The sequence below is a fragment of the Carcharhinus amblyrhynchos genome, unplaced genomic scaffold (genome assembly GCF_965287045.1).
Source record: "Carcharhinus amblyrhynchos unplaced genomic scaffold, sCarAmb.v2.hapA scaffold_839, whole genome shotgun sequence".
Classification (NCBI taxonomy): domain Eukaryota; kingdom Metazoa; phylum Chordata; class Chondrichthyes; order Carcharhiniformes; family Carcharhinidae; genus Carcharhinus; species Carcharhinus amblyrhynchos.
The window spans coordinates 25,001-49,288 of record NW_027650579.1 but is presented as its reverse complement, the minus strand read 5'-3'; the positions used below and the strand labels follow the sequence as shown (position 1 = coordinate 49,288).

Below are 24,288 nucleotides of genomic sequence, written 5' to 3'. Positions count from 1 at the left end.
TGAATGGGAAGGGGATTGATCCATTGGGATTGCGGGCAATGGGAGTGAATGGGATCAGGTTTGACCCATTGGGATTGTGTAGAATGGGAATGAATGGGAAGGGGTTTGATCCATTGGGATTGTGTGGAATGGGAGTGAATGGGAAGGGGGTTTGATCCATTGGGATTGTGGACAATGGGAATGAATGGGAAGGGGTTTGATCCATTGGGATTGTGTGGAATGGGAGTGAATGGGAAGGGGGTTTGATCCATTGGGATTGTGGACAATGGGAGTGAATGGGAAGGGGTTTGATCCATTGGGATTGTGTGAAATGGGAGTGAATGGGAAGGGGGTTTGATCCATTGGGATTGTGTAGAATGGGTGTCAATGGGAAGGGGTTTGATCCATTGGGATTGTGGACAATGGGAGTGAATGGGAAGGGGCTTGGGTCCATTGGGATTATGATCCATTGGGATTGTGTACAGTGAGAATGAGCCGAAGTTTTGTCCATTGTGATCTGATATACTGGTTGGGAAAAGGAAGGGATTAGTTTTGGAATTGTATACAATGGGGATTGGTTTGGATGGAATTCAGAGCTTTGAGAATGTTTGAGTTGAGTTTGTGTTTCGCAGATTGGGGCTGTCCACATTAACAGTGACGGCCAGGTTAGGAACCTAACATGAAAATCCTTTTAACATTGCTGGTGATGTTACTGGGAGCTGACTCTGTGCTACGTGTCGTGTCACTGTATTGTTCAGAGAGTCAGTTCTGGCATCATTAAAACAGAATAAAAATATTACATGATTTATCAGATAGTACAAGGTCTCTCGATATCCAGCCAAAATATTTGACACATTCTCAACAAGGGCCATAGCCCACAGTCAATCTGAGTAGGGAAATTTATCAGCAGCTCCATGTGTTTTTTGTGAGAGGGAAGTTATGTTCGTTTGAGTGTCCCAGGCCCTGAGTGTGCTCTCAGGCCTAGAGAGCGGAGCCTGTTCTCTCAGGCCCAGACAGCGGAGCCTGTTCTCCCAGGCCCAGACAGCGGAGCCTGCTCTCCCAGGCCCAGACAGCGGAGCTTGCTCTCCCAGGCCCAGACAGCGGAGCCTGCTCTCCCAGGCCTAGACAGTGGAGCCTGCTTTCCCAGGCCCAGACAGCGGAGCCTGCTTTCCCAGGCCTAGACAGCGGAGCCTGCTTTCCCAGGCCTAGACAGCGGAGCCTGCTTTCCCAGGCCCAGACAGCGGAGCCTGCTCTCCCAGGCCCAGACAGCAGAGCCTGCTCTCCCAGGCCCAGACAGCGGAGCCTGCTCTCCCAGGCCCAGACAGCAGAGCCTGCTCTCCCAGGCCCAGACAGCGCACTCTGCTTTCCCAGGCCTGGACAGCAAACCTGCTCTCCCAGGCCCAGATAGCGGAGCCTGCTCTCCCAGGCCCAGACAGCGGAGCCTGCTCTCCCAGGCCCAGACAGTGGAGCCTGTTCTCCCAGGCCCAGATAGCGGAGCCTGCTCTCCCAGGCCCAGACAGCGGAGCCTGCTCTCCCAGGCCCAGACAGCGGAGCCTGCGCTCCCAGGCCCAGACAGCGGAGCCTGCTCTCCCAGGCCCAGATAGCGGAGCTTGCTCTCCCAGGCCCAGACAGCGGAGCCTGCTCTCCCAGGCCCAGACAGCAGAGCCTGCTCTCCCAGGCCCAGACAGCGGAGCCTGCTCTCCCAGGCCCAGACAGCAGAGCCTGCTCTCCCAGGCCCAGACAGCGGAGCCTGCTCTCCCAGGCCCAGACAGTGGAGCCTGCTCTCCCAGGCCCAGACAGCGCACTCTGCTTTCCCAGGCCTAGACAGCAAACCTGTTCTCCCAGGCCCAGACAGCGGAGCCTGCTCTCCCAGGCCCAGATAGCGGAGCTTGCTCTCCCAGGCCCAGATAGCGGAGCCTGCTCTCCCAGGCCCAGACAGCGGAGCCTGCTCTCCCAGGCCCAGGCAGCGGAGCCTGCTCTCCCAGGCCCAGACAGCGGAGCCTGCACTCCCAGGCCCAGACAGCGCACTCTGCTTTCCCAGGCCTAGACAGCAAACCTGTTGTCCCAGGCCCAGACAGCGGAGCCTGCTCTCCCAGGCCCAGACAGCGGAGCCTGCTCTCCCAGGCCCAGACAGTGCACTCTGCTTTCCCAGGCCCAGACAGCGGACCCTGCTCTCCCAGGCCCAGACAGCAGAGCCTGCTCTCCCAGGCCCAGACAGCGGAGCCTGCTTTCCCAGGCCCAGACAGCGGAGCCTGCTCTCCCAGGCCCAGACAGTGGAGCCTGCTCTCCCAGGCCCAGACAGCGGAGCCTGCTCTCCCAGGCCCAGACAGCGGAGCCTGCTCTCCCAGGCCCAGACAAGATTTTTTTTGGTGTTTTTTTCTCTAAGGCAGCCGGGAGTTTAAAACCAGAAGTAGGCCCCAGTGAGACCTGGGAAGGTTTTTTTTCTTTCAAAGGTACTTACCTTCGAGAGTTCAACCTCATTGTTCCAGAGGAGCAGTTGGAGTGGTGTTTCAGTAAAGAGGGCGATAAGTAAGAGGGATTTTTACCTTACTTTTTACCCTATCTTACTAGCCACGTGTTAGTGAGCTGAGGAACAGGGAGAGAGTGCAGATTAACATGTAACTGTCGGGATGATGTAGGAGAGAGGGTTTCATTTACACGGATAATTGGAGCACATTCTGGGGAAGGTGGGACCTGTACAAACAGGACGGTTTGTACCTGAACCAGAGGGGCAGCAATATCCTGGGAGGGAAATTTGCTACGGCTCCTCAGGGAGTTTAAACTAATTTATCAGGGGGATGGGAAAATGAGCTGTGGTCCAAAAGCCAGTGTTGAGGGTCGTGGGGTACTGAGGAAGGTATCAAGGTTGGAGTGTACAGGCAGACAAGACGGTGGGTTGAAGTGTATCTCCTTCAACACAAGGAGCATCAGGAATCAGGGAGGTGGTCTGGAGGGATGTCAGAAGTTGCAGCAGGACATAGATAGGATGCAGGACTGGGCGGAGAAGTGGCAGATGGACATCAACGCAGATAAATGTGTAGTGGTCCATTTTGGCAGGACCAATGGGATGAAGGAGTACAATATCAAGGGTAGGAGTCTTAGCAGTGTAGAGGATCAGAAGGACCTTGGGGTCCGGGTCCACAGGACTCTTAAATCGGCCTCACAGGTGGAGGATGTGGTCAAGAAGGCGTATGGTGTACTGGCCTTCATTAATCGAGGGATTGAGTTTAGGAGTCGGGAGGTAATGCTGCAACTTTATAAGACCCTTGTCAGACCCCACTTGGAGTACTGTGCGCAGTTCTGGTCGCCTCACTACAGGAAGGATGTGGAAGCTATGGAGAGGGTGCAGAGGAGATTTACAAGGATGTTGCCTGGATTGGGAGGCATGCCTTATGAGGATAGGTTGAGGGAGCTCGGTCTCTTCTCCCTGGAGAGACGAAGGTTGAGAGGCGACCTGATAGAGGTTTATAAAATGTTGAGAGGAATAGATAGGGTGGATTCTCGGAGGCTATTTCCCAGGGCTGAAATGGTCACTACGAGGGGACACAGGTTTAAGGTGCTGGGGAGCAGGTACAGAGGAGATGTCAGGGGTAAGTTTTTCACTCAGAGGGTGGTGAGTGAGTGGAATCGGCTGCTGTCGATGGAGGCGAACTCACTGGGGTCTTTTAAAGGACTTCTGGATGAGTATATGGGATTTAATGGGATTGAGAATTATAGATAGTTCTATGGATTGGTAGGTGTGGATATGATCGGCGCAACTTGTGGGCCGAAGGGCCTGTTTGTGCTGTAGTGATCTATGTTCTATGTATGGATTTTAGTCAGGCGTTTGATGAGGTTCCCCATGGTCGGCTCATGAAGAAGGGAAGGAGGAGTGGGATAGAAGGAAGGTGAATGAGGTGTTCCCACTCACCTGACGAAGGAGCAGCGCTCTGAAAGCTAGTGGCATTTACTACCAAATAAACCTGTTGGACTATAACCGGGTGTTGTGAGATTTCTTACTGTGTTTACCCCAGTCCAACGCCGGCATCTCCACATTATTTCTAATTCTTACCCATTGGCTGGACTCTAAACAGATAGAAACCCATAAACCAGCTCTCCCAACTGATCGACAAGTGTTGTTCATTCGCTCCACACCATCTCTCTCTGATTGGATATTGTAAATGTTTCTGGGTTGTTTTGTCAGGAGCTGATTTGAACATTGATGTAAGTCATTGAGTCAGTCAGAGGGAAATGGGGGGTGGGGTGCGGGGGGTTTGTACTCAGGGAGGTGCGAGGGTCTGGAAGGCACTGCCTGAGGAGGGGCTGGAAATGGATTCAATATTCACTTCCCAAATAAACTGGAGATATTGGCAAAAAGGAGAAAAATTCCTGGGTTTCAGAGGAAGGGGAGTGAGAGGGAGAGGGAGAGGGGGAGGAGGGGGAAGGGGGAGGGGGGGAAGGGGGGTGGAGGAGGAGGGAGAGGGGAGGGGGAGCGAGGGGGAAGGAGAGGAAGGGAGGGAGCGGGAGGGAGGGGGTGATGGGGAAAGAAGGGATGAGGGTCATGAGGGGAGGGGATAATGGGGGGAGGGGGTCCTGAGGAGAGGGGAGGATGTCCTGAGGATAGGGGTGGGGGTCGTGAGGAGAGGGGAGGGGGCTGAGAGGGGAGGGGGTCCTGAGGAGAGGAGAGGGGAGGGGGGCCTGAGGAGAGGGGAAGGGGTCCTGAGGAGAGGGGATCCTGAGGAGCGGGGAGGGGGGTCCTGAGGAGAGGGGAGGGGGTCCTGAGGAGCGAGGAGGGGGGTCCTGAGGAGAGGGGAGGGGGGTCCTGAGGAGAGGGGAGGGGGTCCTGAGGAGCGGGGAGGGGGGTCCTGAGGAGAGGGGAGGGGGTCCTGAGGAGCGGGGAGGGGGCCCTGAGGAGAGGGGAGGGGGGTCCTGAGGAGAGGGGAGGGGGTCCTGAGGAGAGGGGAGGGGGTCCTGAGGAGTGGGGAGGGGGTCCTGAGGAGAGGGGAGGGGGTCCTGAGGAGAGGGGAGGGGAGGGGGTCCTGAGGAGAGGGGAGGGGGGTCCTGAGGAGAGGGGAGGGGAGGGGGTCCTGAGGAGAGGGGAGGGGTCCTGAGGAGAGGGGAGGGGGTCCTGAGGAGAGGGGAGGGGAGGGGGTCCTGAGGAGAGGGGAGGGGGGTCCTGAGGAGAGGGGAGGGGAGGGGGTCCTGAGGAGAGGGGAGGGGTCCTGAGGAGAGGGGAGGGGGGTCCTGAGGAGAGGGGAGGGGGTCCTGAGGAGCGGGGAGGGGGTCCTGAGGAGAGGGGAGGGGTGCTGAGGAGAGGGGAGGGGTCCTGAGGAGAGGGGAGGGGGGTCCTGAGGAGAGGGGAGGGGGTCCTGAGGAGCGGGGAGGGGGTCCTGAGGAGAGGGGAGGGGTGCTGAGGAGAGGGGAGGGGTCCTGAGGAGAGGGGAGGGGGGTCCTGAGGAGAGGGGAGGGGGTCCTGAGGAGAGGGGAGGGGGGTCCTGAGGAGAGGGGAGGGGGTCCTGAGGAGCGGGGAGGGGGTGCTGAGGAGAGGGGAGGGGGTCCTGAGGAGAGGACAGGGGAGGGGGTCCTGAGGAGAGGGGAGGGGTCCTGAGGAGAGGGGAGGGGGTCCTGAGGAGAGGGGAGGGGTGTTGCTCGCCTTGCTGTTCCCCATGTATCAGGGATTAGTGAGAGTAAATTTTGAGTGAGGAATCTGTCTGAATCCCCAGTCCCAGATTGGACTCTGGATGGATTGAGTATCAGATGTGATTGGATATTAATAACCCGTTAATCCTAACCTCGATTTTGCAGTGCCAATCTGTACAAAACGCTTCACCGAACAGAGAGGGAACTGTCCGTCCAACTGCCTGAATCGCAGTGCAGTTTGTTTTTGAGAAAGGTTCCAGTTCCCAGGATAACTGACTGGACAACACATTGTGAAAAGCAAAACTAAATCTCTAACTTCTCATTTACCGCAGGAAATAGCAGAATGAAGAGATTGTTTTCGCCCTGGGACACAGCCTCTGTCCCAGGCTGTGTGCCTCTCTGTCAGTCCACTAGATGTCACCTGGTGTGACACTGAGTCAAGGGCGGGAATCCTGGAATTCCAGCCGGATTATCCAAGGTTGAGGAATGTAAATCTCCCACAAACACTTCTGAACTCTGGGTCAATTGGCACAGTGGTTAGCACTGCTGCCTCGCAGCGCCAGGGACCCGTGGTTCGATTCCCGGCTTGGGTCACTGTCTGTGTGGAGTTTGCATGTTCTCCCCGTGTCTGCGTGGGTTTCCTCTGGGTGCTCCCGTTTCCTCCCACAGTCCAGAGATGTTTGGGTTAGGTGCATTGATCATGTTAAATTTCCCCTTAGTGCCCCAAGAAGTGTAAATTAGTGGGTTTAGGGAGGGTTACCCTATCTCTCTAGTCTCCTCCACCCCTACACCCCTCCTTATCTCTGTAACCTCCTGAAGCCTCTACACCCCTCCTTATCTCTGTAACCTCCTGAAGCCTCTACACCCCTCCTTATCTCTGTAACCTCCTCCAGCCTCATAACCCTCCCTATCTCTTTATCCCCCTCCAACCCACAATCCTCCAAGACCTCTGCGTTCCTCTAATTCTGGCCTCTGGCTGAATTTTAAGGGCTCCACCTTTGGTAACTGTCTTATACCCTGAGCTCTGGAACCCCCTCCCTAAACCCCTCCAACACCTTTGACCAATTCTCGCCTGCCCTCGTCACACATTTAATGATTGCGTTTCCAGAGGTGGTTTGAGAGCATTGGTGCGAAACAAGCGAGGGTTATTCTTACCACGTTAGAGGTGCTATGTAAATGCAAGTTGCCGTTGGATTTAGTTGGTGTATTTCAGGCAGCACTTTCAGATATAAAAGCGGAAGCTGCTGGAAAGACTCAGCGGGTCTGGCAGCATGTGTGGAGAGAGAAACAGAGTTTCGAATCTGGATGACTTCTCAGAGTTTCTCTCCGGGGATATTGGATACTTGTTTCTGAATTAGAAATAGTGAATCGGGCCCCCCGCTGTCAGGGCTCACCCCCGGGTGGGCGAGAGAGTGCGTGTGTGTGTGTGTTATAATCATTCAGTCTCTGGCTGGCCCATCATTTATTGCCCATCCCTAATTACCCTTCTTCTGAGGGTATTTGAGAGTCAAATACTGTGGCTCTGGAGTTACATGTAGGCCAGACCGGGTAAGGATGGCAGATTTCCTTCCCTAAAGGACATTAGTGAACCAGATGGGTTGTTCCGACAATGGGTCATCAGCAGATTCTTAATTCCAGATATTTTTTACTGAATTCAAATTCCACCATCTGCTGTGGCGGGATTCGAACCCTGGTCCCCCAGAACATTGAGTTTCTGGATTAAGAGTGCAGCGATAATACCCATCGCCTCCCCGGGTACTTCAGGTAAAAGTCACCATCACCATCCCCCACCCCCCCCACCCACCCGCCCCCATACCCTGCTGCACCCCTCCCCGCTGCACCCCCCCAGAACACTCCGTCACCCCGAGTTGTCCCTCGGACAGAGGGCGTGCTCGATGTCCGCGCCAGAGATTTGAGCACAGAATCCAGGCTACTCTCCCGGGGCAGTGCTGGGGGAACGCTGCGCTGTCGGAGGTGCTGTTTTTCAGATGTTACATTCAAGTGGTGACCCCCCCACACCCAACCCCCCCTCCCCCCCCCCACCTCCTTCACAGATATCCTCATCTTCCATTAAACATCACAGAAGCAGGTCAGCTGGTCAGTTAAAGTGTCTGAGGACAAGATTTACCCCAGTCCAACCCCGGCATCTCCACATTGAATCAAATGGAGCCATAGACAGGACGGAAATACAAATGTGTCTTCAATGGTCACATGTGGAAGAAGTGATTTGGACTCTGTCCCCTAAATCTACCACCCTCCCCCCCCCAACCCAAACCCTCCCCCCCCCACACACACACACACACATGGCAGGGAATGTGGGAAAAGTGAAGGGATTGAAGTGAGTTATTGACGAACAGCAGAGGGTGGATCTGTACCTGCATCCGAGTGATGTAGATTGGTTTATTCATTATAATCCACGTCACAGTTTCGTGGCAGGGTGGGGTGGTCATCGATCCCTCGTATGTGATGAAACTGGGGGTCTCGGGGTATAGCCCTTCGATATTTAATCCCTGCAGTAAATAGGCATCATCTAGAAAATAGAGACCAACAGTTATAAACTGTCCAGGAGTGACCTCACTCTGCATAAAGCTGTACGATTCCTAACCAAACCTCACACTGAATCAGATAAAGATTCTCCCGCATCCAAGTGTTGAATTCGGAATGGAATATTTCCATGAATAATTAGAGATGTTAATCACTAAATAAATTGTTAATTAGACATCTGTTTCCAGTGCGTTATAACAGCTCCCCCTCCTCACAGCACCAATCTCCAGTATCCATAGGAACAGCAGCCTGGAGACAATAAACCCAGCCGGAAGTGGGCATTGAGAGTCCCTCAGTCCCTCCACTCAGTCCCTCCACTCAGTCTCTCCTCACAGTCCCTCCGCACAGTCCCTCCACTCAGTCTCTCCACTCAGTCTCTCCTCACAATCCCTCCACTCAGTTCCTTCACTCAATCCCTCAGTACCTCCACACAGTCCCTCCACTCAGTCCTTCCACTCAGTCTCTCCTCACAATCCCTCCACTCAGTCTCTCCACTCAGTTCCTCCACTCAGTCTCCCCTCACAATCCCTCCACTCAGTCCCTCCACTCAGTCCCTCCACTCAGTCCCTCCACTCAGTCTCTCCTCACAATCCCTCCACTCAGTCTCTCCTCACAGTCCCTCCACTCAGTTCCTTCACTCAATCCCTCAGTACCTCCACACAGTCCCTCCACTCAGTCCTTCCACTCAGTCTCTCCTCACAATCCCTCCACTCAGTCTCTCCACTCAGTCCCTCCACTCAGTCTCCCCTCACAATCCCTCCACTCAGTCCCTCCACTCAGTCCCTCCACTCAGTCCCTCCACTCAGTCCCTCCACTCAGTCTCTCCTCACAATCCCTCCACTCAGTCTCTCCTCACAGTCCCTCCACTCAGTTCCTTCACTCAATCCCTCAGTACCTCCACACAGTCCCTCCACTCAGTCCTTCCACTCAGTCTCTCCTCACAATCCCTCCACTCAGTCTCTCCACTCAGTCCCTCCACTCAGTCTCCCCTCACAATCCCTCCACTCAGTCCCTCCACTCAGTCCCTCCACTCAGTCTCTCCTCACAATCCCTCCACTCAGTCTCTCCTCACAGTCCCTCCACTCAGTTCCTTCACTCAATCCCTCAGTACCTCCACACAGTCCCTCCACTCAGTCCTTCCACTCAGTCTCTCCACTCAGTCCCTCCACTCAGTTCCTCCACTCAGTCCCTCCACTCAGTCTCTCCTCACAATCCCTCCACTCAGTCTCTCCACTCAGTCCCTCCACTCAGTCCCTCCACTCAGTCTCTCCTCACAATCCCTCCACTCAGTCTCTCCCTCACAGTCCCTCCACTCAATCCCTCAGTCCCTCCACACACTCCTTCCACACAGTTCTTCCACTCAGACCCTCAGGCCCTCCTCTCAATCCCTCCACTCAATCCCTCCTCTCAGTCCCTCTTGCCTTGGGCCGATGGTGGAGTGCAAGGCCATACAGGAGAAGTATATTTTGTTTATTCACTGGATGTGGGCATTGCTGACATTTATTACCCATCTGTAAGATTGCTGTGGCTCTGGAGTCACAGGTAGGCCAGACCAAGTGAGGACGGCAGATTTCCTTCCCACTGGTGAACCAGGTGGGTTTTTTCCAATCATCGACAATGGTTTCATGGTCGTCAGTAGATTCTTAATCCCAGGTTTTTTTTGTTGAATTCCACCATCTGCCGTGGTGGGATTCGAACCCAGAACAACTGGGGGCTGGGGGTGGGCGGGGTGGGTGTGGGACTGGGGGGGACGGGGGAGGTTGTGTGTGTGTGTAGCATGAACAGGGGGAGGATGGAAGTGACTGAATTGGGAGGGAAAGTGAGGGGAGAGGGTCCTGTCTTCGCAGAGAGAGAAGAACATGGCGACACATTGAAACGGTGCCTGGAGGAAGGGGATCCTATAGCCTGGGGCGTGAGCCTGGACTGAAAGCTTTGGGAGTGTCGCCAGGCCCCGGGTGAAGAATGACCAGGAATGAGAGGATTAAAAATTCATCGGAATGCTTTCCGCAAATCAGAGAATTGTCTTCCTCAGCAAGGGAAGGGGGGCATGATGGAATTGGAAATAGAAATGGTCGAGAGCTTCCAGTTAAGTTTATTTATTAGTGTCACAGTAGGATTACATTAACACGGCGATGAAGTTACTGTGAAACTCCCCTAGTCGCCACACTCCGGTGCCTGTTTGGGTTCACTGAGGGAGAATTTAGCACAGCCAATCCACCTAAACAACACGTCTTTTGCACTCAAAGCAGCATAGACTCTCCCTGCAGTGCAGAAGGAGGCCATTTGACCCATCAAGTTTATACCGACTACAATCCCACCCAGGCCCTATTTCTACAATTCCACATATTTACCCTGCTAATCCCCTTGACATTAAGGTCAATTTAACATGGCTATTTAACCTAACCTGCACATCTTTGGACTACAGGAGGACATAGAGCACCCACAGGAAACCCACATAGACACGGGAAGGATGTGCAGACACCACACGGACAGTGTTCCAAGCTGGAATTGAACCCAGGTCTCTGGTGCTATGATGCAGCAGTGCTAACCACTGTGCCACCGTGCCATTGGGGTCCGGATCACCAACAAGCTGAACTGGACCCTCCATTTTAAGAAAGCCCACCAACACCCCTACTCTCTCAGGAGACTCAGGAAATTTGGCATGTCAGCTACAACCCTCACCAACTTTTACAGATGCACCATAAGAAAGCGTTCTTTCTGGTTGTATCACAGCTTGGTCTGGGCTCCTGCTCTGTCCAAGACCACAAGAAACTACAAAAGGATCGAGAACGAAACTCAGTTCATCTTGTAAACTGACTTCCCATTCATTGACTCTGTCTACACTTCCCGCTGCCTTGGCAAAGCAGCCGGCATAACTAAGGACCCCACGCACCCCGGACATTCTCTCTTCCACCTTCTTCTGTCGGGAAAAAGGTATAAAAGTCTGAGGTCACGTACCGACCGACTCAGGAGCAGCTTCTTCCCTGTCAGACTTTTGAATGGACCTACCTCGCATTAAGCTGATCTTTCTCTACACCCTAGCTATGACTGTAACACTGCATTCCGCACTCCCTCATTTCCTTCTCTATGAACAGTATGCTTTGGCTGTATCACACAAGAAACAATATTTTCCACTGTACGTTAATACATGCGGCAATAATAAATCAAATCGAAATAAATCAAAGGTGCAACACGGCAGTGGGGGTTGGGGGCGGTGGGGGGAGGAGGTGTTAAGATACCAGGGTCTGAATTTAGACAAATAAACCCTGGAAGAGACAGTGTGTGTACTAACAATTCACCAAGGGACTGATGGAACAAGAAGGAGTTGAATTGAAGGACAGTGCCACTAACAACAAACTGCATTTACCTAGCACCTTTAATATGATAAACTATGCCAGGGAGCATCGCCAGGAGTGTTATGAGTAAAATCTTATAACCAGTTATATCAGTGATAGCAGGGATTTGAGGGAAAACCTTTTTACTCAGAGGGTAATGATGGTGTGGAATGTGCTGCCTGGGAGGGTGGGTGAGGCGGGATGCCCCCCATCCTTTAGAATGTACCTGGATGAGCGCTTGGCACATCATAGGGGATTTTCACAGTAACTTCACCGCAGTGTTAATGTAAGCCCACTTGTGACACTAATAAATAAACTCAAAACATAACATCCAGGGCTATGGGCCAAGTGCTGATAGATGGGATTAAGTGGGAGGTCGGGTGTTTCTCACGTGTTGGTGCAGACTCGATGGGCTGAAGGGCCTCTTCTATATTGCGTGATTCTGCGACCAGACTCTCGGTCAACGGGGTTGGTTTTGGGAAAAATTTTAAAGAGGAGGGAAAGCTTTAGGATTGGGATTCAATGTGAGCAGGTTTGGGCTCCATACCTGAGGAAAGATGTGCTGGCCTTGGAAAGGGTCCAGAGGAGGTTCGCAAGCGTGATCCCGGGAATGAAAGGGCTTGACGTATGAGGAGTGGTTGAGGACTCTGGGTCTATATTGGTGGAGGACAAAAGGGGGATCTCACTGAAACTTACAGAATACTGAAAGGCCTGGATAGAGTGGATGTGGGGAAGATACTCCCATTAGTCAGAGAGAGACTAAGGTTGAACAGCACAGCCTCAGAGTGAAGAGACAACCCTTTAGAATTGAGATAAGTCAGAGAGTAAATCTGTGGAACTCATTGCCACAGAAGGCTGTGGAGGCCAGATCTCTGAGCGTCTTGAAGACAGAGGTACATAAGTTCCTGATTTTCAAGGGGATCAAAGGAAAGGTGGGAGAGTGGGGACGAGAATCATATCAGCCATGATGGAATGGCGAGGCAGACTCGATGGGACGAATGGCCTAATTCTGCTCCTGCGTCTCATGGTCTTACAATTCAGAGTTTGGCTGCTGCCAATTGCCTCGAGTTTCTAATGGAAATAACTGGAGAGGGGTTAGGGAGGAGGCCAGGGGGGTAGGGAGGCATTGACAGATAAAAAATATAAAAGTATAAAAAATATAAAAAATATAAAAGTAGGGAGGTCTTGCTGCAGCTGTATAGGGCATTGGTGAGGCCGCAGCTGGAGTACTGTGTGCAGTTTTGGGCGCCGCACCTGCGCAAGGATATTTTGGCCCTGGAGGGAGTGCAGAGGAGGTTTACTAGGCTGATACCGGAGTTGAGGGGATTGAGCTATGAGGAGAGGCTGAATAAACTAGGCTTGTACTCGTTAGAGTTTAGAAGAATGAGGGGAGATCTCATTGAGACGTATAAGATGATGAATGGGATGGATAGGATAGAGGTGGAGAGACTCTTCCCGCTCAAAAAAGACAGTAGGACTAGGGGGCACAGCCTCAAGATAAAGGGGAGGCGGTTTAGAACGGAGTTGAGGAGGAACTTCTTCACTCAAAGGGTGGTGAATCTCTGGAATTCTCTGCCCGTTGAAGTGGTGGAGGCTGCCTCGCTAAATATTTTTAAGAAGCGGGTTGATGGGTTCTTGATAAGAGAGGGGATTAAGGGTTATGGGGAGAGGGCGGGAAAGTGGAACTGAGCCACAACAGATCAGCCATGATCTTATTGAATGGCGGGGCAGGCTCGAAGGGCCAGATGGCCTACTCCTGCTCCTATTTCTTATGTTCTTATGTTCTTATGACAGATAAGGGTTCAATGGTCAGCAAGAACAGAGATCGATGAGCAGGAACCAAAGGGATTACGGGCATTGGGGAGGCAGCAGATTGTTGGAAAGTTGGAATCTGGAAGGTGGAAGACTGGCCTGCCTGGTGTTAGATGTCTGCTTCCTTGGGTTGTTGACAGCTCCATAATAGTCCATTCATCACAAAGTGAATTTGTAATTGTCCAGGGGCCGGTGTAAATACGATTCCCGTCATCATCACCCCAGCCCCTGATTAACCCAGGCAACAACTGATGGTCTCGGAAGATGATACTGGTCTGTAATCAATTACTCTTCACACTTGAACTGCCTGGGACGTCTCTGGATCTGCCTGCTCCTGAAATGGCCCGAGGCTGTTCTGATGATTTGAGATTTTCTGTCTGAGTGAGTTTTAGAGATTTCTGAAGTTCTGGCAGTCATTAAGAAATGTTCCAAAGGGCTTCACTGAGTGGAGAAACCAGCGGCAACGTGAATAAATCCAACAGCGGGAGTCACTGTGATACTATGTAAGAGGTTGTAACAGGGCAGGGATTGTAACAGGGCAGGGATTGTAACAGGGCAGGGATTCTAACAGGATAGGGATTCTAACAGTGCAGGGATTGTAATGGCACAGAGATTGTAACCATACAATGATTGTAATGGGGATTATAACAATACAGTGATTATAACAGGATAGGGATTGTACCAATACATGGATTTTAATTATACAGGAATTATAATGTTACTGGGATTCTAACAATACAGGGCTTGTAATTATACGGAGATTGTAACTGCGCAGGGATTGTAATGCAAGATACCTTGTAACGATAAAGAGATTGTAATGGTGCAGAGATTGTAATGGTTTTAACAATACAGTGATTGGAACTATACAGGAATTATTTACAGGGATTGTAACAATACAGGAATTGTAAATATACAGGGGTTGTAATAATGCAGAGATTGTAACAGTACAAGAATTGTCACCATTAAAGGATTGTTACCTTACAGGGATTGTAATAGTACGGGAATTGTAACCATACAGGCATTACAATGGTACAGGAATTGTAACCATACAGGATTGTAACAATACAGGAATTGTAGTCACAAATGAATTGTAATAGTACAGGGATTGTAATGGTACAGGGATTGTAACGGTGTAGGGATTGTAACCAAACAGGAATTATAATGATGCAGTGTTTGTAACAGTGCAGGGATTGTAACCATACAATGATTGTAATGGTGCAGGGATTGTAACCACACTGGGATAGTAACAGTGCAGAGATTATAACCATACAGGGGCTGTAATGGTGCAGGAATTGTAACCATACAGGAATTGTAATGGTGCAGTGTTTGTAACAGTGCAGGGATTGTAATGGTGCAGGGATTATAACCATACAGAGATAGTAACAGTGCAGGGATTGTGACCATACAGGGGTTGTAATGATGCAGGGATTGTAACCATTCAGGGATTGTAATGATATTGATGCTGAAACAATATGGAAACTTTGTGGGTTTCTAACATTCCATTGGCTATGGAGTTAGAAGTCCAACTCAGAGTCAAAGAGTCGCACCCACACAGTCTGCACCCACACAGTCTGTACCCACACAGTCTGACCCACACAGTCTGTACCCACACAGTCTGTACCCACACAGTCTGACCCACACAGTCTGCACCCACACAGTCTGACCCACACAGTCTGTACCCACACAGTCTGTACCCACACAGTCTGCACACACACAGTCTGTACCCACACAGTCTGTACCCACACAGTCTGTACCCACACAGTCTGACCCACACAGTCTGTACCCACACAGTCTGCACCCACACAGTCTGACCCACACAGTCTGCACCCACACAGTCTGACCCACACAGTCTGCACCCACACAGTCTGACCCACACAGTCTGACCCACACAGTCTGTACCCACACAGTCTGCACCCACACAGTCTGACCCACACAGTCTGTACCCACACAGTCTGCACACACACAGTCTGTACCCACACAGTCTGACCCACACAGTCTGTACACACACAGTCTGCACACACACAGTCTGTACCCACACAGTCTGACCCACACAGTCTGCACCCACACAGTCTGACCCACACAGTCTGACCCACACAGTCTGTACGAACACAGTCTGACCCACACAGTCTGACCCACACAGTCTGTACCCACACGGTCTGACCCACACAGTCTGACTCACACAGTCTGTACCGACACAGTCTGACCCACACAGTCTGTACCCACACAGTCTGACCCACACAGTCTGCACCCACACAGTCTGACCCACACAGTCTGTACCCACACAGTCTGCACACACACAGTCTGTACCCACACAGTCTGACCCACACAGTCTGACCCACACAGTCTGCACTCACACAGTCTGACCCACACAGTCTGACCCACACAGTCTGCACCCACACAGTCTGACCCACACAGTCTGCACCCACACCGTCTGACCCACACAGTCTGACCCACACAGTCTGCACCCACACAGTCTGACCCACACAGTCTGCACCCACACAGTCTGACCCACACAGTCTGACCCACACAGTCTGCACCCACACAGTCTGACCCACACAGTCTGTACCCACACAGTCTGACCCACACAGTCTGTACCCACACAGTCTGCACCCACACAGTCTGACCCACACAGTCTGCACCCACACAGTCTGACCCACACAGTCTGCACCCACACAGTCTGACCCACATAGTCTGTACCCACACAGTCTGCACCCACACAATCTGACCCACACAGTCTGCACCCACACAGTCTGACCCACACAGTCTGACCCACACAGTCTGACCCACACAGTCTGTACCCACACGGTCTGACCCACACAGTCTGACTCACACAGTCTGTACCCACACAGTCTGACCCACACAGTCTGTACCCACACAGTCTGACCCACACAGTCTGCACCCACACAGTCTGCACACACACAGTCTGTACCCACACAGTCTGACCCACACAGTCTGACCCACACAGTCTGCACCCACACAGTCTGTACCCACACAGTCTGACCCACACAGTCTGACCCACACAGTCTGCACCCACACAGTCTGACCCACACAGTCTGTACCCACACAGTCTGCACACACACAGTCTGTACCCACACAGTCTGACCCACAGAGTCTGTACCCACACAGTCTGACCCACACAGTCTGACCCACATAGTCTGCACACACACAGTCTGTACCCACACAGTCTGACCCACACAGTCTGTACCCACACAGTCTGACCCACACAGTCTGCACCCACACAGTCTGTACCCACACAGTCTGACCCACACAGTCTGTACCCACACAGTCTGACCCACACAGTCTGCACCCACACAGTCTGCACCCACACAGTCTGACCCACACAGTCTGCACCCACACAGTCTGTACCCACACAGTCTGACCCACACAGTCTGTACCCACACAGTCTGACCCACACAGTCTGCACCCACACAGTCTGTACCCACACAGTCTGACCCACACAGTCTGTACCCACACAGTCTGCACACACACAGTCTGCACCCACACAGTCTGTACCCACACAGTCTGACCCACACAGTCTGCACCCACACAGTCTGTACCCACACAGTCTGTACCCACACAGTCTGACCCACACAGTCTGTACCCACACAGTCTGTACCCACACAGTCTGCACCCACACAGTCTGACCCACACAGTCTGACCCACACAGTCTGTACCCACACAGTCTGACCCACACAGTCTGCACCCACACAGTCTGACCCACACAGTCTGTACCCACACAGTCTGTACCCACACAGTCTGACCCACACAGTCTGCACCCACACTGTCTGACCCACACAGTCTGACCCACACAGTCTGCACCCACACAGTCTGTACCCACACAGTCTGCACCCACACCGTCTGACCCACACAGTCTGACCCACACAGTCTGCACCCACACAGTCTGACCCACACAGTCTGACCCACACAGTCTGCACCCACACAGTCTGACCCACACAGTCTGACCCACACAGTCTGCACCCACACAGTCTGACCCACACAGTCTGTACCCACACAGTCTGCACCCACACAGTCTGACCCACACAGTCTGCACCCACACAGTCTGACCCACACAATCTGCACCCACACAGTCTGACCCACACAGTCTGACCCACACAGTCTGTACCCACACAGTCTGTACCCACACAGTCTGCACACACACAGTCTGTAGCCACACAGTCTGACCCACACAGTCTGTACTCACACAGTCTGACCCACACAGTCTGCACCCACACAGTCTGTACCCACACAGTCTGACCCACACAGTCTGCACCCACACAGTCTGACCCACACAGTCTGACCCACACAGTCTGCACCCACACCGTCTGACCCACACAGTCTGACCCACACAGTCTGCACCCACACAGTCTGACCCACACAGTCTGCACCCACACAGTCTGACCCACACAGTCTGCACCCACACCGTCTGCACCCACACCGTCTGACCCACACCGTCTGACCCACACAGTCTGCACCCACACAGTCTGACCCACACAGTCTGCACCCACACAGTCTGACCCACACAGTCTGACCCACACAGTCTGCACCCACACAGTCTGACCCACACAGTCTGCACCCACACAGTCTGACCCACACAGTCTGTACCCACACAGTCTGCACCCACACAGTCTGACCCACACAGTCTGACCCACACAGTCTGCACCCACACAGTCTGACCCACACAGTCTGTACCCACACAGTCTGTACCCACAGAGTCTGTACCCACACAGTCTGAACCACACAGTCTGACCCACACAGTCTGCACCCACACAGTCTGACCCACACAATCTGCACCCACACAGTCTGACCCACACAGTCTGACCCACACAGTCTGACACACACAGTCTGCACCCACACCGTCTGACCCACACAGTCTGACCCACACAGTCTGCACCCACACAGTCTGACCCACACAGTCTGCACCCACACAGTCTGACCCACACAGTCTGACCCACACAGTCTGTACCCACACAGTCTGACCCACACAGTCTGACCCACACAGTCTGCACCCACACCGTCTGACCCACACAGTCTGACCCACACAGTCTGCACCCACACAGTCTGCACCCACACAGTCTGACCCACACAGTCTGCACCCACACAGTCTGACCCACACAGTCTGCACCCACACCGTCTGCACCCACACAGTCTGACCCACACAGTCTGACCCACACAGTCTGCACCCACACAGTCTGACCCACACAGTCTGCACCCACACAGTCTGACCCACACAGTCTGACCCACACAGTCTGACCCACACAGTCTGCACCCACACAGTCTGACCCACACAGTCTGCACCCACACAGTCTGACCCACACAGTCTGCACCCACACAGTCTGACCCACACAGTCTGCACCCACACAGTCTGTACCCACACAGTCTGACCCACACAGTCTGACCCACACAGTCTGTACCCACACAGTCTGCACACACACAGTCTGACCCACACAGTCTGTACCCACACAGTCTGCACCCACACAGTCTGACCCACACAGTCTGACCCACACAGTCTGCACCCACACAGTCTGACCCACACAGTCTGCACCCACACAGTCTGACCCACACAGTCTGCACCCACACAGTCTGTACCCACACAGTCTGTACCCACAGAGTCTGTACCCACACAGTCTGACCCACACAGTCTGACCCACACAGTCTGCACCCACACAGTCTGACCCACACAATCTGCACCCACACAGTCTGACCCACACAGTCTGACCCACACAGTCTGACACACACAGTCTGCACCCACACTGTCTGACCCACACAGTCTGACCCACACAGTCTGCACCCACACAGTCTGACCCACACAGTCTGCACCCACACAGTCTGACCCACACAGTCTGACCCACACAGTCTGACACACACAGTCTGCACCCACACCGTCTGACCCACACAGTCTGACCCACACAGTCTGCACCCACACAGTCTGACCCACACAGTCTGCACCCACACAGTCTGTACCCACACAGTCTGTACCCACAGAGTCTGTACCCACACAGTCTGACCCACACAGTCTGACCCACACAGTCTGCACCCACACAGTCTGACCCACACAATCTGCACCCACACAGTCTGACCCACACAGTCTGACCCACACAGTCTGCACCCACACCGTCTGACCCACACAGTCTGACCCACACAGTCTGCACCCACACAGTCTGACCCACACAGTCTGCACCCACACAGTCTGACCCACACAGTCTGTACCCACACAGTCTGTACCCACACAGTCTGACCCACACAGTCTGACCCACACAGTCTGCACCCACACAGTCTGCACCCACACCGTCTGACCCACGCAGTCTGCACCCACACAGTCTGACCCACACAGTCTGCACCCACACAGTCTGCACCCACACCGTCTGACCCACACAGTCTGCACCCACACAGTCTGACCCACACAGTCTGCACCCACACAGTCTGCACCCACACCGTCTGACCCACACAGTCTGCACCCACACAGTCTGACCCACATAGTCTGCACCCACACAGTCTGCACCCACACAGTCTGACCCACACAGTCTGACCCACACAGTCTGTACCCACACAGTCTGACCCACACAGTCTGCACCCACACAGTCTGCACCCACACAGTCTGACCCACACAGTCTGCACCCACACAGTCTGACCCACACAGTCTGCACCCACACCGTCTGACCCACACAGTCTGACCCACACAGTCTGCACCCACACAGTCTGACCCACACAGTCTGACCCACACAGTCTGCACCCACACAGTCTGACCCACACAGTCTGACCCACACAGTCTGCACCCACACAGTCTGACCCACACAGTCTGTACCCACACAGTCTGCACCCACACAGTCTGACCCACACAGTCTGCACCCACACAGTCTGACCCACACAATCTGCACCCACACAGTCTGACCCACACAGTCTGACCCACACAGTCTGACCCACACAGTCTGTACCCACACGGTCTGACCCACACAGTCTGACTCACACAGTCTGACCCACACAGTCTGACCCACACAGTCTGACCCACACAGTCTGTACCCACACAGTCTGACCCACACAGTCTGACCCACACCGTCTGACCCACACAGTCTGCACCCACACAGTCTGACCCACACAGTCTGTACCCACACAGTGTGCACCCACACAGTCTGCACCCACACCGTCTGACCCACACAGTCTGCACCCACACAGTCTGACCCACACAGTCTGACCCACACAGTCTGCACCCACACCGTCTGACCCACACAGTCTGCACCCACACAGTCTGCACCCACACAGTCTGACCCACACAGTCTGTACCCACACAGTCTGCACCCACACAGTCTGCACCCACACCGTCTGACCCACACAGTCTGCACCCACACAGTCTGCACCCACACCGTCTGACCCACACAGTCTGCACCCACACAGTCTGACCCACACAGTCTGCACCCACACAGTCTGACCCACACAGTCTGCACCCACACTGTCTGCACCCACACCGTCTGACCCACACAGTCTGCACCCACACAGTCTGACCCACACAGTCTGCACCCACACTGTCTGCACCCACACCGTCTGACCCACACAGTCTGCACCCACACAGTCTGACCCACACAGTCTGCACCCACACCGTCTGACCCACACAGTCTGCACCCACACAGTCTGCACCCACACAGTCTGCACCCACACAGTCTGCACCCACACCGTCTGACCCACACCGTCTGACCCACACAGTCTGCACCCACACAGTCTGACCCACACAGTCTGCACCCACACAGTCTGACCCACACAGTCTGACCCACACAGTCTGCACCCACACAGTCTGCACCCACACCGTCTGACCCACACAGTCTGCACCCACACAGTCTGACCCACACAGTCTGCACCCACACAGTCTGCACCCACACAGTCTGACCCACACAGTCTGCACCCACACAGTCTGACCCACACCGTCTGACCCACACAGTCTGTACCCACACAGTCAGGTTACCAGTCGGGGATCCACCTACTTTTATAGGTAATCCTGGTAATGGTGTCTCTGTTCAGCATTCGGTTTAGGAATTGATTTGCAATGTCAGATACCTGGAATAAAGAAGATAAAAAGGTTGAGATTTGGCAGTGAGCAGTTCTCCCCCTCAGTGAGTGTCCCGTGAGATATATTCTCAAACTCTTAGTGATTCATCAGAACGACACACAATTAAACAGATTGGACGCTGAGAATGGAGTTTATACAATCCCTACAGTGCAGAAGGAGGCCATTCAGCCCATCGAGTTTGCACCGAACACAATCCCACTCAGGCCCTTTTCCCGTAACCCTGATATTTACCCTGCTAATCCCCCTGACACAACGGGGCAGTTTAGCCTGGCCAATCCACCTAATTGCACACTTTGGACTGTGGGAGGAAGCCGGAGCACCTGGAGAAAACCCATGCAGACACGAGGAGAATGTGCAAACTCCACACAGACAGTGACCCGAGGCTGGAATCGAACCCAGATCCCTGGCGCTGTGAGGCAGCCGTGCTATCCACTGTGCCACCGTACCCGCTGTTAACTAAGCACAGCCACCAGTCTCTAAGACGCGCTCAGCTGGAGGGGCAGAGCACAGAAAGCTCATCGTGCCGATCTCTTTGGTAAAATAATTAAACTCAAACAAATAAACTGAGGGACAAAGTAAAAGGGGCAGCCCCCTTAAAGGGGGGGGAATGGGGGGAACCACCTGAAAAAAAAAACAAAGCATAAAGGAAACTTAAACCAAAATGTGATTCAAATGGTCCACTGTGGGGCCCAGCGAGCACGGAAAGGCGCCCATGTCCTCTGCGTGTCCCCCCTCCCTGGACACCCAGCCCTGAATATAGCCACGGTAGAGGGGCAGACAGTCAGGTCGGGCAGGTTTGTACTGGACATCAGGAAGATGCCCAGAGAGGGAGAATTGAGGGAACCATTGTCCCAACTTCCTGGTGTTGTGGAGTGTGATCCGGTCAGCGCACCCCAGCTCCCAGGTTACCACCCCCCACCTCCGCAGATCCAGCGGGATCTCCCAATCCCACCGGGAGCAGCCCCACTGCCGCGGGAGCAGCAGATTCCGCCCCCTGACCCGCTGGTGGGTCACCTCCACCACAGTGTGGAAAACCCCGCCCAGTCTGTGACTTACTTTTATAAATATGGACACCACCACGAGGCCATTTGGGCTCTTTGAAGCTTCTGTAATGTTTGTGTAGAGCTCGTGGTTGTAATGTATTAACTGTACCTGAGAGAAGGAACACAAACAGCAAATTAATCTTTTCAAATCCTTCAAATGGTCCTCAGATCTGTCAGCAAAAACCACCAGGCTAAATCCTCCCAGTTATCTGTCCCTCAATATGTTGTGATGTGGAGATGCTGATGTTGGACAGGGGTGGGCACAGTAAGGAGTCTCCAGATTAAAGTCCAACAGGGTTCATTGGAATTACGAGCTTTCGGAGTGCTGCTCCTTCATCCGGTGAGCGCCTTCATCACTCCCCTGAGGAAGGACAGGCGCTCCGAAAGCTCGCTATTCCAAATAAACCTGTTGGACCTCAGCGTGTTGAGAAGGATTGGGGGGGAGACAGAAGGTGGTTGGTTCCTGAGGGACCGGGTTGGACAGAGATTTGGTTGAGGGAGGGGCAGGATTGGCAGCTCAACATTCTGGGATCTTGACTCTTCAGGCAAAACAGGGGAGGGGGGTAAACGAGGAGGAGGTATTGCATTATTAGTTAAAGAGTCAGTTACTGCAGTAAGGAGATCTTGGAGCGGGCATTAGTGAAGCTTTGTGGGTAGAATGCAGGAATAATAAAGGAGCCACCCCATTGTTAGATATTTATTACAGATCCTCACAGACCCAGCAGGAAATTGAGAAGCAAATATGTGCACAATCGTGGAAATGTGTAAAAACAATAACAACATGGTAATTAAATGAGATGATTTCAACTTTCCCCAACATTAACAGGGATATGTACAGCGTTAAGGGCTTGGATGGAGTAGATTTATTGAAATGTGTACAGGAAAACTTTTTAAATCAATATGTGGAAGGTGCAACGAAAAAGAGAGCTACGCTGGACCTGATCCTGGAGAATGAAGCCAGACGGGTGGTTGAGGTGGTGCTGGGGGAGCATTTCAGTGATAGCGATCACAACACAGTACAATTTAAGCTTGTTATCGACAAGGAAATAGATAAGTTGCAAAAAAAAAAGTTTTGGATTGGAGGAGAGTGGATTTTAGTAAAATAAGACAGGATCTGACCAAGGTAGACTGGGAACAGCTACTAAAGGGAAAATCTCCAGAAGAGCAATCGGGGGCATTGGAAAAGGAAAAGGGGAGGTTGCGAGCCCAGAATGTTCCCTCTAAGGTGATAGGAATGACAAACCCAGAGAACCACGGATGGCCAGAGATATTCAGAATACAGTGAGAAGGAAGTGAAAGGTTTTTAGCAGGAACAAAGGGAGCAAATCAGTGGAGGCATGAGCGAAGTGCAGAAAGTGGAGTGTAAGAAGGCAATTAGGAATGCAAAGTGGGGAAATGAGAAAGCTCTGGCTGGTAAAAGTAGGGAAAATCCCAGGATATTCTAAAAGTATATCAACGAGAAGAGGATAACCAGGGAAAGGGTAGGGCCCATTAGGGACCAATGGGGGGACCACGTGCACATGAGGAGAACACGCAGTCTCTGCACAGACAGTGACCGAAGCGGGAATCGAACCCGGGTTCCTGTGGTTCACTGTGTTGTGGGAGGCAAGGGGGCTCTGACCTAAATTTTCCATTCCCCTCTGGCCATGGGGAAGGTGACAGACGACTGGAAAACAGCTAACGTGGTTCTGCTATTTAAGAAGGGTTATAGAGATAAACCAGGAAACTATAAACCTGTGAGTCTCACATAATGGTGAGGAAACTATTGGAGAAACTCCTGAAGGACAGCATCTTTCTCCACTTGGAGAGGCAAAGCTTGATCAGGGAGAGTCATCTCGGCTTCGTCAGAGGGAGGGCATGCCGAACAGATTGGATTGAATTTTTTGAGGAGGTGACCAGG

General features: G+C 53.0%; 1 protein-coding gene across 1 annotated transcript in view; it reads right to left on the bottom strand.

Annotated features, from left to right (window-relative positions):
* The window catches only part of LOC145340202 (carbonic anhydrase-related protein 10-like), a gene marked incomplete at both ends in the record, with an annotated part of 55,766 nt that overhangs the window by 11,157 nt on the left and 20,321 nt on the right, over positions 1-24,288 (bottom strand). Inside the window, 3 exons of the mRNA XM_080184630.1 lie at positions 7,974-8,128; positions 21,260-21,332; positions 22,402-22,558. Coding sequence (XP_080040756.1) covers positions 7,974-8,128; positions 21,260-21,332; positions 22,402-22,558 — 385 coding nt within the window. The remainder of the gene's footprint in view (positions 1-7,973; positions 8,129-21,259; positions 21,333-22,401; positions 22,559-24,288) is intronic.